The 15128-nt window shown below is 37.6% G+C and overlaps 1 protein-coding gene and 1 long non-coding RNA gene across 10 annotated transcripts in view; one reads left to right on the top strand and one right to left on the bottom strand.

The window, feature by feature from the left end:
• The window catches only part of CSTPP1 (centriolar satellite-associated tubulin polyglutamylase complex regulator 1), a 198419-nt gene that overhangs the window by 148242 nt on the left and 35049 nt on the right, over positions 1-15128 (bottom strand). For 4 of the 5 annotated variants that reach the window (XM_072790615.1, XM_072790611.1, XM_072790614.1 and 1 more), the window contains exon 2: positions 3024-3126. In XM_072790615.1, coding sequence (XP_072646716.1) covers positions 3024-3051 — 28 coding nt within the window. In that variant the 5' untranslated portion in view covers positions 3052-3126. Of the gene's footprint in view, positions 1-3023; positions 3127-15128 lie in introns of those variants that run through there. The other variant, XM_072790613.1, reaches the window with a different exon arrangement.
• LOC140612711 (uncharacterized) overlaps positions 1-15128 on the top strand; it is an 81266-nt gene that overhangs the window by 41642 nt on the left and 24496 nt on the right. For 4 of the 5 annotated variants that reach the window (XR_012013888.1, XR_012013887.1, XR_012013885.1 and 1 more), the window contains one exon: positions 9585-9728. This is a non-coding gene — a long non-coding RNA (uncharacterized lncRNA). Of the gene's footprint in view, positions 1-9584; positions 9729-11430; positions 11502-15128 lie in introns of all 5 variants that reach the window. The other variant, XR_012013886.1, reaches the window with a different exon arrangement.

Genomic DNA, 15128 nt, shown 5'->3' with positions numbered 1-15128 from the left:
ATCCTGGAGACCTGGGATCGAGTCCCACGTCGGGCTCCCGGTGCATGGAGCCTGCTTCTCCCTCTGCCTGTGTCTCTGCGCCTCTCTCTCTCTGTGACTATCATAAATAAATAAAAATTAAAAAAAAAAAAAAAGAAATATTGCAGAGCAGACTTGATTCCCAATTCTATCACTTATTAGCCTGTGAATCTAAAGAAGCTATTTTAATCTCTCTGAGTCTCAGTTTCTTCATCTATAAAATAGAGATAATAACACTACCTACTTCAAAGAATTATAGTGGCTGAGACATACTATGAGTTTAATTGAAAACTGCTCATTATATGGGGTGCCTGAGTGGCTCAGAGGTTAGGCGTCTGCTTTGGCTCAGGGAGTGATCCCAGGGTCTGGGGATCAAGTCCCGTATCAGGCTCCTTGCAGCGAGCTTGCTTCTCCTTCTGCCTATGTCTTTGCCTCTCTCTGTGGCTCTCATGAATAAATAAAATATTTTTAAAAAGAAAATTGCTCATTATGATGTATAACTGTTACATTGTTATTATTATTAGAATTTAAGACTTTATATCTGTGTCATAACTGGGTAACTGAAGCCCAGAAAATTTTAGAAATTGCCCAAGATTATAGAGCCAGAACTTTTATAAATAAGGAACTCTTCTTCCTAGGGCAGTGTCATTATGCTGCTATGAATCAACACAAAACTGAGGCCTGAGAAGGAAGTATTTTCACTAGATAAACAGAATTCATAATCAAAGAAAATCAGGAGCTTCTACCACTCAGGTCTCCTTGTCTACCAAATACTACTTTTAATTTCATCATATATCCACACCTTTTGAGTCTTTTGTTGTTGTTCGTTTTAAGATTTTGGAGATTTGATGCTAGTTCACTTCTCAAAATAACTTGCCTTGGGCCAATATGGTTTCTGAATAGTGTCAGGTATGTGCCACTCACAGACATTGTGTAATTTTTAGTTTCCTGAGGATAAGAAACAGCTCACTTGGCAACTAGATTTCTATCAGCACTATGGAAAAAATCTTAAGATTTTTTTTCAATAGTGTATTGGTGGATAAAAGCTACAGTTAATAGCATTCAATAGCATTTGGGAACAGTTATAAGATTTACTATTGGCTCTATAGAGTTCAGTATCAGTTATTTAGACCAGTTGGGTTCACTTTTGAGGTGCTACATACATAACATACAGCTTCTTCAAAAATAAGAGTAAATTGTGTACAATAACTTAAAATATAAAGCTTTATATTCAACAAACATTCATTTAACACCCATTATGTGCAAAACATTGTGCCAGGCACTAGAACACAAAGATGAAGAGGCAATGATACCTGCCCACAAGGAACCACTGTGATAGGAAAGACTTATAAAGTAGATGAAGGGTGGAGGAAGCAGACTAAAATGAAAAAAAAAAAAAAACAGGAAGAAGTATTGCCCCCAGAAGAATCATATTTCACTTGGCAAGGAGCCTCAAGAGTGCTGGTACAGATTAAATGGCCTAGAAACTTGACCCTTAGGCTTGTCAGTTCTGTAAGAGCAAGCAAGGCTATTCAATCTCGGTCTTTATTCCCTGCCCACCTCATTTGCTTCAGCCCACACCATGAGAACAAGTAAGATTCCTTTCCTGATCTTCCTTTAAAGGACTGGGGAAAGGGACAGGCTCTACTACTGGAGAGCCTGTTTTTCCCAGGGACCTGAAATTCCAATCCATAAAAATCTAGCTTTTATTTGCAAGACCCATAGCTTGACAAATAAAGCTAGGGAGAGTCAAGAATCCCCCTAACAGGGATCCCTGGGTGGCGCAGCGGTTTGGCATCTGCCTTTGGCCCAGGGCGTGATCCTGGAGACCCTGGATCGAATCCCACGTCGGGCTCCCGGTGCATGGAGCCTGCTTCTCCCTCTGCCTGTGTCTCTGCCTCTCTCTCTCTCTCTCTCTGTGACTATCATAAATAAATAAAAATTAAAAAAAAAAAAAAAAGAATTCCCCTAACAGCAACCCAAGTTTAGGCCATTAGAACAGCTGTCTGATCTTCAAGGAAGCTGTGGAGGAAAGGAAAAAATAAATATGTTTTAAAGACAGACCTGAGCTCATGATTCCCCTTAAATATAAAACTAATAGGGCACCTGGGTAGCTCAGTTGGTGAAGTGTCTGCCTTTGGCTCAGGTCATGAGTCCAGAGTCCTTGGATGGAGCCCCATGTTGGGCTCCCTGCTCAGAGGGGAGTCTGTCTCTCCCTCTTCCTCTGCTCTCTTACATGCTGTCTCTCTTTCAAATAAATAAAATATTTTTTTAAAGAAACCTGTTAGAAGCTATTCTTCCTTCCATAGAATGCTCCCAATAAACCATAAAAAAAGGAGAATCCAAATGATTATACAAATAGTGATGGCATTTTGGAAATACAAATAACATTCTGTATTTCTTTAGCAAACCCTTTCATGAAGACCAAGGTGTTTAAAACAGATTCTCTTTCAACCTAAGAACAATTCTGTGATATTAAAAAAGTTGTCATTATTTTGACTTATACACATTCCAAGCAAGCTTTACAAAAAAACACAATGTGAAACCTATTCTGCCTCTGTAATACTCTAAAATCATTAGCCAATTGACATAGCATCCTGTAGAAAGAAAACTGTAGAAGGAAATCATCCTAAGCATTTCCATAAGAAAAGCCAGCTGTGAAACACACAGACTAAAGGAACACTGACTACAGGCAGAGTAAGTATTCTGAATAATGGAGGAAGTTAAAAATTATAGGAGGAATCTAAAGAAATAAATCTAACAGATCAATTAGTTCTTGAGCTATTATTATCATGGCCACTCATGAGACTTATCACTGGACAAAACAAGCTGCACTAAAGGCATGTCCCAAAACATGTTTGGGCAGCCCTCAACCAACCTACCAAAACTGAGCATTCACTGCCACGACATAATCAGCAATACTCTGCTCTATTCTTCATGTACCTTGCCTGCTTCCAAGCGCCTCCTCTGGGCTCGCCCTATTGGCAAAACACTCAGGTACTTACTATTCAGTGAAGAACCTGGCAATGCCATATTGGCTAATATCTTCCTTATTCTCTAGCAGCTGACACACTGCATCCTCCATGTATGTGAGGACATGTCGCTGGGCTGAAAAGAAAAAATCAAGACAGAAACAGAAAGTGAGAAACAAAGAAGATAAAAGTCTTCCCAGTCCCAGTAGGAAGCCATGAAGATCAATCAAAATGTTGGTTCTGCCCTAGGATGTGGACTAGAACAGGCAGAGTAAACTTGCTGGCCCTAATTGAGCTATGGTCTCAAAGGATGGAGTAGGAGACAATGTAGAACATGACCTATCACCATATGAGTGGCTATTAGTACTACTATCAACCCCTCACTCTTCATTTCAGTGATGAGGGTGACGTTAATGAGGATGAGGAGCTTTGGCACCATTTAGCTACATTTAGCACCATTTAGATATACCTGGGAATTCTTTTCTTTCTACCTTCTTTTACCCTCTTCCACTTATCCATGTCTCAGAAACTTAATCCAGTGAGTAGTGGTGCCATGCCTGAAGTGTGGATGATCTGCTTCCAAGGAAAACCCAATTCCTTATACAAAAAGTCCCTGAAAAAATTAAAGGGAATTTAATGAAAATGTCACCAATGGTGCTATACGTTATTAGCCGTAGGACTGTGAAATCTGTGTGGCTCAATTTACCAGAAAGCATGTTTTCTGCATTTGTTGTGACTGGAAAATGTGTGAATTAATCATGGGTTTGTAATAAAGGGTGTATTAGAATTAGATAGACTAAGGGATGCCTGGGTGGCTCAGTGGTTGAACACCTGCCTTCAGCCCAGTGCATGATCCTGGAGTCCCAGGATCAAGTCCCACATCAGGCTCCCTGCATGGAGCCTGCCTCTCTGTCTTTCATGAATGAATGAATGAATGACTAAATAAATAAATAAATAAATAAATAAATCTATCTTAAAAAAAAAAGACAGGCTTGGGTTTGATTCATGGCTCTGTCTTTGGTAGCTTAATCTTAGTTGTTTAAACTACACCTGTTTTCTTCTTTATCAGGTATGGAAAGAAATACTATTTAGCTCTTTCTCAAAATATGGTCAATCAACTTCTTGGTTTAACTCACCCAGTGTACCCTGTTAAAATACAGATTTGTAATCTGACAATATCCCAGATTTAGTGACCTTAAATTTCTACCTGGAGGGATCCCTGGGTGGCGCAGCGGTTTGGCGCCTGCCTTTGGCCCAGGGCGCGATCCTGGAGACCCGGGATCGAATCCCATATCAGGCTCCCGATGCATGGAGCCTGCTTCTCCCTCTGCCTGTGTCTCTGCCTCTCTCTCTCTCTGTGACTATCATAAGTAAATAAATAAAAATTAAAAAAAAAATTTCTACCTGGAGCCCATTCTTAAAAAAAAAAAAAAAAAAGGCTTTTTAAAGAATGGGGAAAATTAACAAGGCAGGAAACAACAAATGTTGGAGAGGATGCGGAGAAAAGGGAACCCTCTTACACTGTTGGTGGGAATGTGAACTGGTGCAGCCACTCTGGAAAACTGTGTGGAGGTTCCTCAAACAGTTAAAAATATACCTGCCCTACGACCCAGCAATTGCACTGTTGGGGATTTACCCCAAAGATACAAATGCAATGAAACGCCGGGACACCTGCACCCCGATGTTTATAGCAGCAATGGCCACGATAGCCAAACTGTGGAAGGAGCCTCGGTGTCCAATAAATAAACTTTTAAATATAACATTGTACGCCAGTATACAGTTATATTTGTTTCAGATCAGTGCTTTGACAATTCTACCTACTATTCAATGTTCACCACAATAAGTATAGTCACCATTTGTCACCATACAATGTTACTGCAATATTATTGACTATATTTCCTATACTGTACTTTTCATGGAGTCCAGTAGTTTTAAACAAGTACCCTTGATGCTTCTTATGTACCTGAATGTTTAAGAATCACTGGTTTAGACCTTGGGCTTTGGAGTTCAGATAGACCATAGTTCCATTCTCAGCCCTAACAATTCCTAGCTGCGTGACTTTGAGCAAATGACTCTCTAAGCCTATTTCCTCACTGTAAAATGTGGTTAATAATACTATTACTATTCATAATAATAATATTAGTAGTTCTACATCATAGGGTTATGACAATTGAATAATATAACACATGTAAAGTCCCTGGTTTGCTTGATAATATAAATTCTTAAGAGCCTATCTCAAGGTCTACTGGGGGGATTTACTTTAGTAAACAACATAAGTTAGAGCTTCCATTACAACAGGTGCTCAACAAATGCTTGTTCCTATTCCCTGAATTTTATCTTTAGGTACAACAAGGGTATCCTGCCACAGTTTACATAGAAACTTCCAATTCAGTATTTCCACTTACCATCCAAAAAAATTAAAAATAAACAAATTTTTAAAAGCCCCTTCCTTCTGGGGGCACCTGGGTGGTTCAGTTGGTTAAGCATCTGCTTTCGGCTCAGGTCATGATCCTAGGGTCCTGGGATCAAGCCCTGCATTGGGTTCCTGCTCAGCGGAGAGTCTGCTTCTCTCTCTCTCCCTCTGCCTATCCCCCAGCTTGTTCTCTCTCTCTGTCTCTTGTCTCTCTCCCTTGCTCACTCTCTCAAATAAAAAAAATATTAAAAAAATAAAAAAAATCTACAAACCCTTTCTTCTGGAGCAGCGAGAACAAAAAAAAATCCTCAAAGTAATGAATACCTTGTCAAAAAGCAATTCCACGAAGTTGTTACTAAGTTGTTACTATTTGTCTCTTTTATAGTTTTGTCCCTCAGGAAAATATGGAGGAATTACCTAAAATTTATAAAAACAGGCACTTCAAGGGGCACCTGAGTGGCTCAGTTGGTTAAGCATCCAACTCTTGATGTTGGCTCAGGTCATGATCGAGCCCTGTGTCAGGGTTGAGATCAAGCCCTGTGTCAGGCTTTGTGCTGGGCGTGGAGCATGCTTTGGATTCTCCTTCTCCCTCTCCCTAAACCCCTCCCCCACCCTAAAAAACCCCCAGATACTTCAAAAAACCATTCCTGAAGTCTTGGCAGTCTTAAAAACCAAATAACTTTATCTGCCCACGCTGTACTCAGGACAGTCTTCATTTGACAATGGTAACCTAAGGTTTCACCACATTTGCATGGGCCAAAAATTCAGATGACTGACATGTTTATATTCTGTGACTTATTCTGTCAATATGAGTGCTTCCCAAAGTGCACTATCAAACAACTATCAGTGTACTGCAAACATTCTCTAGCCTCTACCCCCAAAAAGAGGTGAAAATAAAATTAGTGCTTCAGCAACAGTTCTTCCAACTGGAGAACTATTTCTCTAAGAAATGGCCAAAACTATTACTCTGCAATTGAGAGAGAAGTTGAGAGATCACACATGCCAATTTCTGGCATTAACCGTTTTACACCTTAATATATATTAAATTGGGAAAAAATGGCCAAAGTCACATTAAAATCAGAACACTGCCATCTCTGTATTCTCCTACCATTTTCCACCCACTTATCTCCTGGTCTTACATTCCTTCCTTGGACTAGATGGACTTTCTTTGACTTAGATCTACCTAAGCCTACTAGTATAGGATGGGGGTGTTTTGGGTTTTTTGATTTGATGGTAGAAGTGAAAGAGCTCTCCTTAGTTGCTAATCCTGATGCTTCCCCTTCCTGACTTCAGGGACTAAATGTCAATGTGAAAGCCCTTTAAGGATGAAACATTTTCAGAGCAATTAGAATCAAAGTACTTTTGTCCTCCTGGGGTTGGGAAAGAGAAATTCTCTGGAAAATGCACCAAAAAAGGTCAGGGGCAAGGGGGAAGAAAGGAAGGAAGGAAGAAAAAGGTTTATTCCCATTTAACATTCATCTACCAATCTGATGTTTATAGAGTTTAATATTACACATAATAATGGTAACAATAAATGATGCCAATTTGAAACATGGTGCACTGAGTGTACTCATTGTCTTAACATGAATTATATTATGTATTTGCCACAATCCTATGATACATATGTATTTTGCATATGAGATATCATTTTCCACTTTACAAATGAGAGAACTAAGATTTATAGAATTAAAGTAGCTTGCTCAAGATCACACAGCTAACCTAGTGAGAAGAAAAGCCAAGACTCAAACCAAGAACCCATGCTCTTACCACAATACCACACTGCCTTATCGTTAACACTTTGTATAGTGAGTTTTCCCATAAATATGACCTTTATTTTATATACAGCACAAAGGCAGGGACGTATGTTGATATAAAATCATCTGAGAAATGTCCATTGTGTCTGTGTGAACGTGTGTGTACAGGTGTGCATGTGCGGGCACATTCTGTCCCCAAATGCATAGGTGTGCATGCCAATCAGCATTTGTGTGAAGTTAGAATTTGTCATCAAATTTCAAAGTTTTTTTTATAAAGAATCACTCCACCACAAAGTATTCACCCCCCACGTATTCCTCATTCACAATGCGGAAACAGAAAGTCCTGGTGCCCTTTTTATGTGTGGGTGGAGGGAAGCAGCTGAAGAGCCAGAAAGGGCAAGGAAAAGTTTCTCCCTGCAGAGAATTTCTCACAAGCCAAGTGCAAGGAGCTCTCTCTAACTGCTACTCTCTGGTGGTTTCTTTCACCTGCAGCTCTTATCAGTCCAATGTTCCCTCTGTGGTTAAGTGTACCACCCAACCCTGGAAAATCCTTGCAGTTTATCAAACTTCAATGAGACAGAAGTTCAAAGCTCTTGCCTGGCAATAAAACACGGAGAGTGTCGTTTTATATTATTTTTTAAATGCAAAGGAATAGGCTTTAATTTATGTGAATGATTAAAGAATAAAAATTGCACACCTGCACCCCCAGAGGGCAAAGATATCTGGGCATCTTAGCTGCCCTCCTTGGAAAAGGAAAAACATTTCAGATTGACTTTTCCTCTTTTGCTTTGCTGGGATTCCTACAACAAGCCCAGGATTAACTTTTCTAACATCTACCAATAAGACTCTATTTTTTTGAAATCCACATGAAGGCCCAAGGTCCATGTCTTGCTCAGATAGTATCGTTCTTAACACTTAAAACTTCAACATGCTACACTGAAAAATCTAAGTGAAATAGAAGTAACACTGTATGATCGTTATATGAACCTCTCAAATAAAGGCAATGTGGATCAGATAATTCTTGGTTCTGTTTAACGGCCTCCTGCTGATTGCTTAATCTCTTTATACCATAGTCACTCTTGCTATAAAATGGGTATAATGCTAAGAATGATGTGTCTAATAATAAACTACTTCTTTGGAAAATATTTGGTATATATGAAAAGTAAGACATTAATGATTATATTTTTACTGCTACATACTGATTCTACAGATTAAAATGACACAGCAATTTTTTGCAATAGTTAAGAATATGGGCTCTGAAATCAGGCTGACCTGGATTTGATTTCTAGCTCTGGCACTTATTAACAGTGTGACTTTAAGCAAGTTACCTAATCTCTCCGCCCTTTTCTATAAAATTGGGGAATAGTACCTACCACGTAAGCTGGTAGTGAGAATTAAATAAAGTAATGTATGTAATAATCTTGGCATAGTGTTTGGCACATAGTAAGTATGCAATAAATATTAGCAATTATTTTTCTTGTTGTTGTTATTACTACAGTTGTTACTATGTACCACTTCCAGACATGGCAAAACTTACAAGACAGTGGTTTTCAACACTAACAAACTACCATCTGACCAATATAGTATAGCCCCCATTCATTTATTTAAACTTTTGCTCATCCAACCAAGGATGTTTACAGATTATCTTCAAGGATTCCTGGGCTATATAAACCTTACACATACAATAATATACATAATCATATGCCCATTTCAGCTATACGCTTTAAACTTATAGGAAGCGTTCACGTATTAACTGCTAATTACTCAGGAGACTCTAATTTACATGGGGAAAGTCCAGAACTATTTCTTTTTAACTCTCTTCCCAAGGATAAATACCATCAAAGTATTAGCTTGTTTGTTTTGCAATCAAATAAAGGGTCTCATTTGGAAATGATTGCTTGAGGGGCCTAGAATTTCCACCTACATTAATTAGACCACTCATTTTTTTATTATTATTTTATACAGAGTCCCTATACTAGAATAAACAAGTCTCACTAGAAAAATATTCACATAAATTACTACATGTGATATTAATAGACACATACAAGAGCAACAGCAGTGTAAGTGAAAAGTACAGTATATACATATATCCAACTTTAAATCTGGCTTTGTCCTCCTTTGCCAAAGTCCTTCTGAGACACATTTTAGTCTTTGAAGCCTCTTGAGATTCAGATGCCGGCTGGCACAAATGTTGAATTAAATTAAGACTGTTCTCTGAGATAAGAAAAGTAACCCTGTTAACCAAACAACTTGTCAGGTAAATTGTTTAGAAGTTTCAAGTTCAAGATCATTTATAAATCACTAACATGGTTTGATTTGATTTGGTCTTGTGAAGTACAAATAGATAGCTTACTGGTTTAAAAAGTTAATAGAACTCTAAAATTAATTATTTACATCCTCCATCTTTGCTCGTATGTCCTGATCCAGGAACATGGTATGTTCTGGTAAAATATTTTATCACCCATTGAAGACCATCTTTGATCTGAGACCACACTAGACCAATTTCCTCTGACCAAAGGACATGGGAAATGAGGAAAATCAGTACATATAATCCTTATACAACTCAATGAGGTAAGTAATAGACTTTTCTGACGCTCGGAGAGGTTAAGGAACATGCTAAAAATCTTAATAAATGGCTCATCTAGGATTTAAACTTAGATTTGACTCCAAAGCCTATGTCCTTCCACTATGACCTATGACCTCTCTAAACAAAAACAAAAGCAAATCATAATTAAGAAAAATCCAAAACCCCAATGTGTCATCCCATTTTATACTGTATTATCTAGAAATTGCTGGCTATTTATGTAAATACTAGAAAAGAAGCTTAAATTGGTAACTAAGTTAAAATTATTTATATAATCTTTAAATTGTAAATAAAAAACTGTTTCTTTCTTTTTTATTTTTTTATTTTTATTTATTTATGATAGTCACACAGAGAGAGAGAGAGAGAGGCAGAGACACAGGCAGAGGGAGAAGCAGGCTCCATGCATCGGGAGCCTGACGTGGGATTCGATCCCAGGTCTCCAGGATCACGCCCTGGGCCAAAGGCAGGCGCTAAACCGCTGCACCACCCAGGGATCCCCAAAACTGTTTCTTTCTAATTACACATGTAATTATTATTTTTTAAAATTATTTCTAAAATTACTTTTTAAAATTATTTTTAAAAATTCCAACAGTTTAGAAAAAGTTAAAAACTAATCCCAGTTCCCATTGGTAACAGTTGTTGTCAGTTTGGTATGCATACTTTTAAAAAAATAAAAATACATAATTTGTGAGCTTGGTTTAGTTCTGTTTTAAATAAATGACATATATTTTTTTCTGAATCTTGTTTTTTTTTACTCAGTTATGTCTGGGGATCTTTTATGAAACAATATGGAACCAACTTAGCCTTGCAGTATTTCTCAATAGCAAATATTTCCCTATTAGTAAATATTTAAGCTGTTTCCATATTTTTACTATAGAAAACTTTGCTGTGTTGAACATTCTTTTTTTTTTTTTAAGATTTTATTTATTCATAAGAGATACAGAGAGAGAGGCGGAGACACAGGCAGAGGGAGAAGCAGGCTCCATGCAGGGAGCCCGATGTGGGACTCGATCCTGGGACTCCAGGATCATGCTTTGGGGCTGAAGGCAGACACTCAACCGCTGAGCCACCCAGCGTCCCTGTGTTGAACATTCTTATACATGTTTCCCTGTGTTGAACATTCTTATACATGTTTCCCTGTGCATATGTGGAAGAGTTTTCCTATGGAATTGGCATGCCACAGGATGCACATATCTTTGTGGGGTTTTTTTCCGGTTTTATTAAGAAATAATTGACAAATATCATTGTGTAAGTTTAAGACATATATCATGACAGTTTGATTTACATATATTGTGAAATGATTATCACAATAGGTTTGGCTAACATTCACCATATAGATACATTAAAAAGAAGAGAAAGAAGAAAAGAAAAAACATTTTTCTCTTTGTGCTGAGAACTCTTAGGATTTATTCTCTTAACCACTTTCCTATGTATCATACAGCAGTGGTAACCACAGTCATTATGCTATACATTACCTCCCCAGTACTCATCTTATAACTGGAAATCTTTACCCTGCCTCCCCACCACCTTCCTCTAATTCCCTCTCCCTAATCTGCCTCTGGCAACCACATGTCTGATTTCTTCTTTAATGAGTTTGGGGTTTTGTTTGTTGTTTGTTTTTAGATTCCATATATAAGTGAAATCATACAGTACCTGCCTTTTCTAAGATTTTATTTATTTATTTGACAGAGAGAGCACAAATAAGCAGAGTGGCAAGCAGAGTTAGAGAAGCAGGCTCCTCACTGAGCAGACAGCCTGAGGTGAGGCTCAATTCCAGGACCCTTGGATCATGACCTGAGCCAAAGGCAGATGCTGCACCAACTGAGCCACCCAGGCACCCCCAATATCTGTCTTTCTCTGACATTTTCACTTAGCATAATGCCTTCAAGATCCATCCATGTTACAAATGGTAGAATTTCCTCATTTTTTGTGGCTGGATAATGTTCCGTTATATATACACACTACAACTTCATCCATTTATTCATCGATGGACACTCAGGTTGTTCTCATGTCTTGACTATTGTAAATGATGCTGCAGTGAACGTACAGATATCTTTTCCACTTAGTGTTTTCATTTCCTTTGGATATATTCCCAGTAGTGGAATTGATGCATCATACAGTAGTTCTATTTTTAATTTTTTGAAGATCCTCCATACTGTTTTCCATAGTGGCTCTTCCAGTTTACAATCCCACCAGCATTCATAAGGTTTCCCTTTACTCTACATCTTCATGTTTACTTAGACATACACAATTGTTTTACAAAGCAATAAATTTTACAAAAATTTATTCCAATTTACACTCTTCTTAGCCATTAGACTATCTTTTCACTATCCTTGGTCTAAGACTTTGTAATTTTGCCAATTTAACAGCTATAAAATAGCTTTTCATTGTTGTTTTAATTTTGGTCTTCTTAAGTACAAATAAAGTTAAGCATATTTTCATGTTTATTTGTATTTTTTCTGTGAATAATCTGCTAGTATCCTTTGCCATTTTCCTCTCTGGTTCTTTTTTCGTCTCCTTGATTTATAGTTTTTTTTCCTAATTCTATATATGTTGCAAATATATACATCTACCTTATGACTTTTACTTTAATTTGTTTATGGTATCTTTCATTGTATAGACATTTTAACTTTTGTGCTTTTGTATTGTTCAGACAGACCCTCTCTACTCCAAGTAAATAAACCTATTATCTTATATATTTTTTTCTAATATGATCTTTACTTTAAATAATTGGGTCCCTTACCAAATCATGAATTCACAATTAGCACAGTAAGCATAATATAAAAAGAAATTTAAAACTTAGAGTAGAGAAAAATAAACGCATTAACTCCAAATCAGGCCCCTTCAGATATTAACTAGCTCTAAATATAAAACAGCTGTGTGTCAAGTTTAACTTTGGGTGCCCAGAAAACACTGTAAGTGGATCACACATTGCATATGAATATCCTAATAAACATCCTTGATATAAATGCAGGAGGCTTCCCTCTTTTAATAGCTCTTAATCATTACAGGGTTTGCTTAAAGGTAGTTAAACCTATAAATATAATAATAGCAACAGCTAACATTTATTCAGGTCTCTGCAAGAGAGCCTTCTAACCATTCTATGGGCATTAATTAATTTAATTCTCACAACAAACTTATGAAATGGGTGCCTCCTTTATTTCCATTTTATAGATGAAAAAAAGGAAGATTCAGATATATAATTTACCTAAATGTTAACAGCCTGGTGAGTAGCAGAGACAGGATTTGAATCTAGGTCTATGGTCAGGACTGCACTATATTGCAGCCCTTAACGAGCTATGCCAAGTGGAATTTTCTTTAAAAAAAAAAAAAAAATACTTGAGAGAGAGAAAGAGAATAAGCAGGGGGGTGACAGAGGAAGAGAGAGAAGCAGGCTCTCCAATGAGCAGGGAGTCTGACTCAGAGGTCAATCCCAGGACCCTGAAATCATGACCTGAGCAGAAGGCAGATGCTTAACCAACTGAGACACCCAGGTAGCCCCCAAGTGGAATATTCTAAGGACAAGTTACAAATTAAGGAAAGATTTCTTACATTAATAAATATAAAACAGACAAAACTAATACATCCAAACCACCACATTGCTGCTATTCAGCTAGTCAAACTCAAATACCAAAAGACACACTGAGGGCAAACAAAGCATTACACGTATGTTAACATCACCTGTGACAACCAGAAAACAAGAGTTCACTAAAGATCTTTATGTAAAGTGGAGGACGAAAAACTGAAGTCCACTTCCCTCAACCAATAGAGGTATTGTACAAGTTAACAGCTGTGCAAAGCTGAGTGCTTTGACATTCAAACAGTCTCTAGCCAGTCATTAATCCTTCCTTTTTCTTTCTTCCTAAAACTGGTGATTTTTGATATTTTGAGGATGTCAGTAAAGGTCATGTACTTAAATCCTATTGCCTCAGTATTTCTAGCCTAAATCTCATAATACAGAATTAGTAGGTTGGAGTCCTGTAATTTCAAGTGCCAGAAGCTACAGGAAAAAACAATTTTTTAAGGAGGCTTTTACCGAGATCCAAACTTAAAAGTACTCAGCTAGCTGACCATAACAAAATGTACTGCCTGAATATCCAAGAAATCTGAAGTGGCAGTTTTCCACAGTTACAATCTATGGGACATGTGAAGAACACAAGTAATAACCGTCATGACAGTAGCTTTGCAAAAATAGTTACTCATAGAACAGTATTGTTATGAAATCAACTCCATAAAGTCATAACACTATTTTCCGAAGGCATCATAGGTTAAATAAAACCCTATAAACTGACAAACATGGAGTAAATCAAGTGCCACTCATAATGTCATGTCAGGCAGGGAAGTATTAAAGTTACAAGGCAAGGGGCACCTGGGTGGCACAGTTGGTTAAATGTCTGACTCTCGGCTTCACCTCAGGTTGTGATTTCAGGGTTGTAAGACTAAGCTGCATGTTGGGCTCCAAGCTCAGGCAGAATCTGCTTGAGGTTTCTCTTCCTCTGCCTCTACCCCTCCCACTCATGCTCTCTCTCTCTCTCTAAGATAAATAAATGAATTTTGGGTACCTGGATGGCTCAGTTGGTTGGGCATCTGCCTTTGGCTTATGTCACAATCCCAGGGTTCTGGGATTGAGTCCCACATTGGACTCCCTGCTCAGTGGGGAGCCTGCTTCTCCCTCTGCCTCCCTATGCTCTTTCTTGCTATCTTTGTTTCTCTCTCTCAAATGGATAAATAAAATCTTTAAAAATAAATAAATAAATCTTTAAAAAAAATTTTTTTTAAGTTACACTGTGAAAATCAATTGTGCTATATAGTCATCAAAGGTTGTAGCCTTTGGGGAAAACCATGCCTTTACAGACTATTAGGAATTATATTTAGTAATATGCAATTAACTATGAATATAAGGATTAACGGTATTAGTACAATAAGGTAACTTATCAATTACTTGTCATTTTACATTCAAACTATTTCACAAAAATTAGCTGGCATTCACAACAACTCATATAACAGTAACAGGACCTCAGTCTAATAGAAAGATACAGAAATGATTTCTAATTTAAGGTAGCTGAAAACTCATGGGTTTAGAATTCCTGATCTTCTCCCTTCTGTTTGATACTGCTTCTATATGAAGGTGGGGATTCTCTTTCAAATATGAGTCTCACATGTCAAATCCCCACTCAGAACTGTGTCTACACCCTGTTTATGGGATATGGTTGTAATAATGCCCAATAATCCCTTTGTCTATTTTTGTTATGAAAGTAAACATGCTATTGTAGATATTTATAGATACTCCAGAGGCCTAGGCCAAAGTGCACAAGGTCATGGGGTGAATGAATGGAACAGCATAGCCTAGACTGGCCCTAATTTAGATTACACAGAAAACTCATGCC

The sequence above is a fragment of the Canis lupus genome, chromosome 21, assembly GCF_048164855.1.
Source record: "Canis lupus baileyi chromosome 21, mCanLup2.hap1, whole genome shotgun sequence".
NCBI classification, from domain to species: domain Eukaryota; kingdom Metazoa; phylum Chordata; class Mammalia; order Carnivora; family Canidae; genus Canis; species Canis lupus.
The sequence above is the reverse complement of the archived record's forward strand: the minus strand, read 5'-3'. Positions and strand labels throughout refer to the sequence as shown.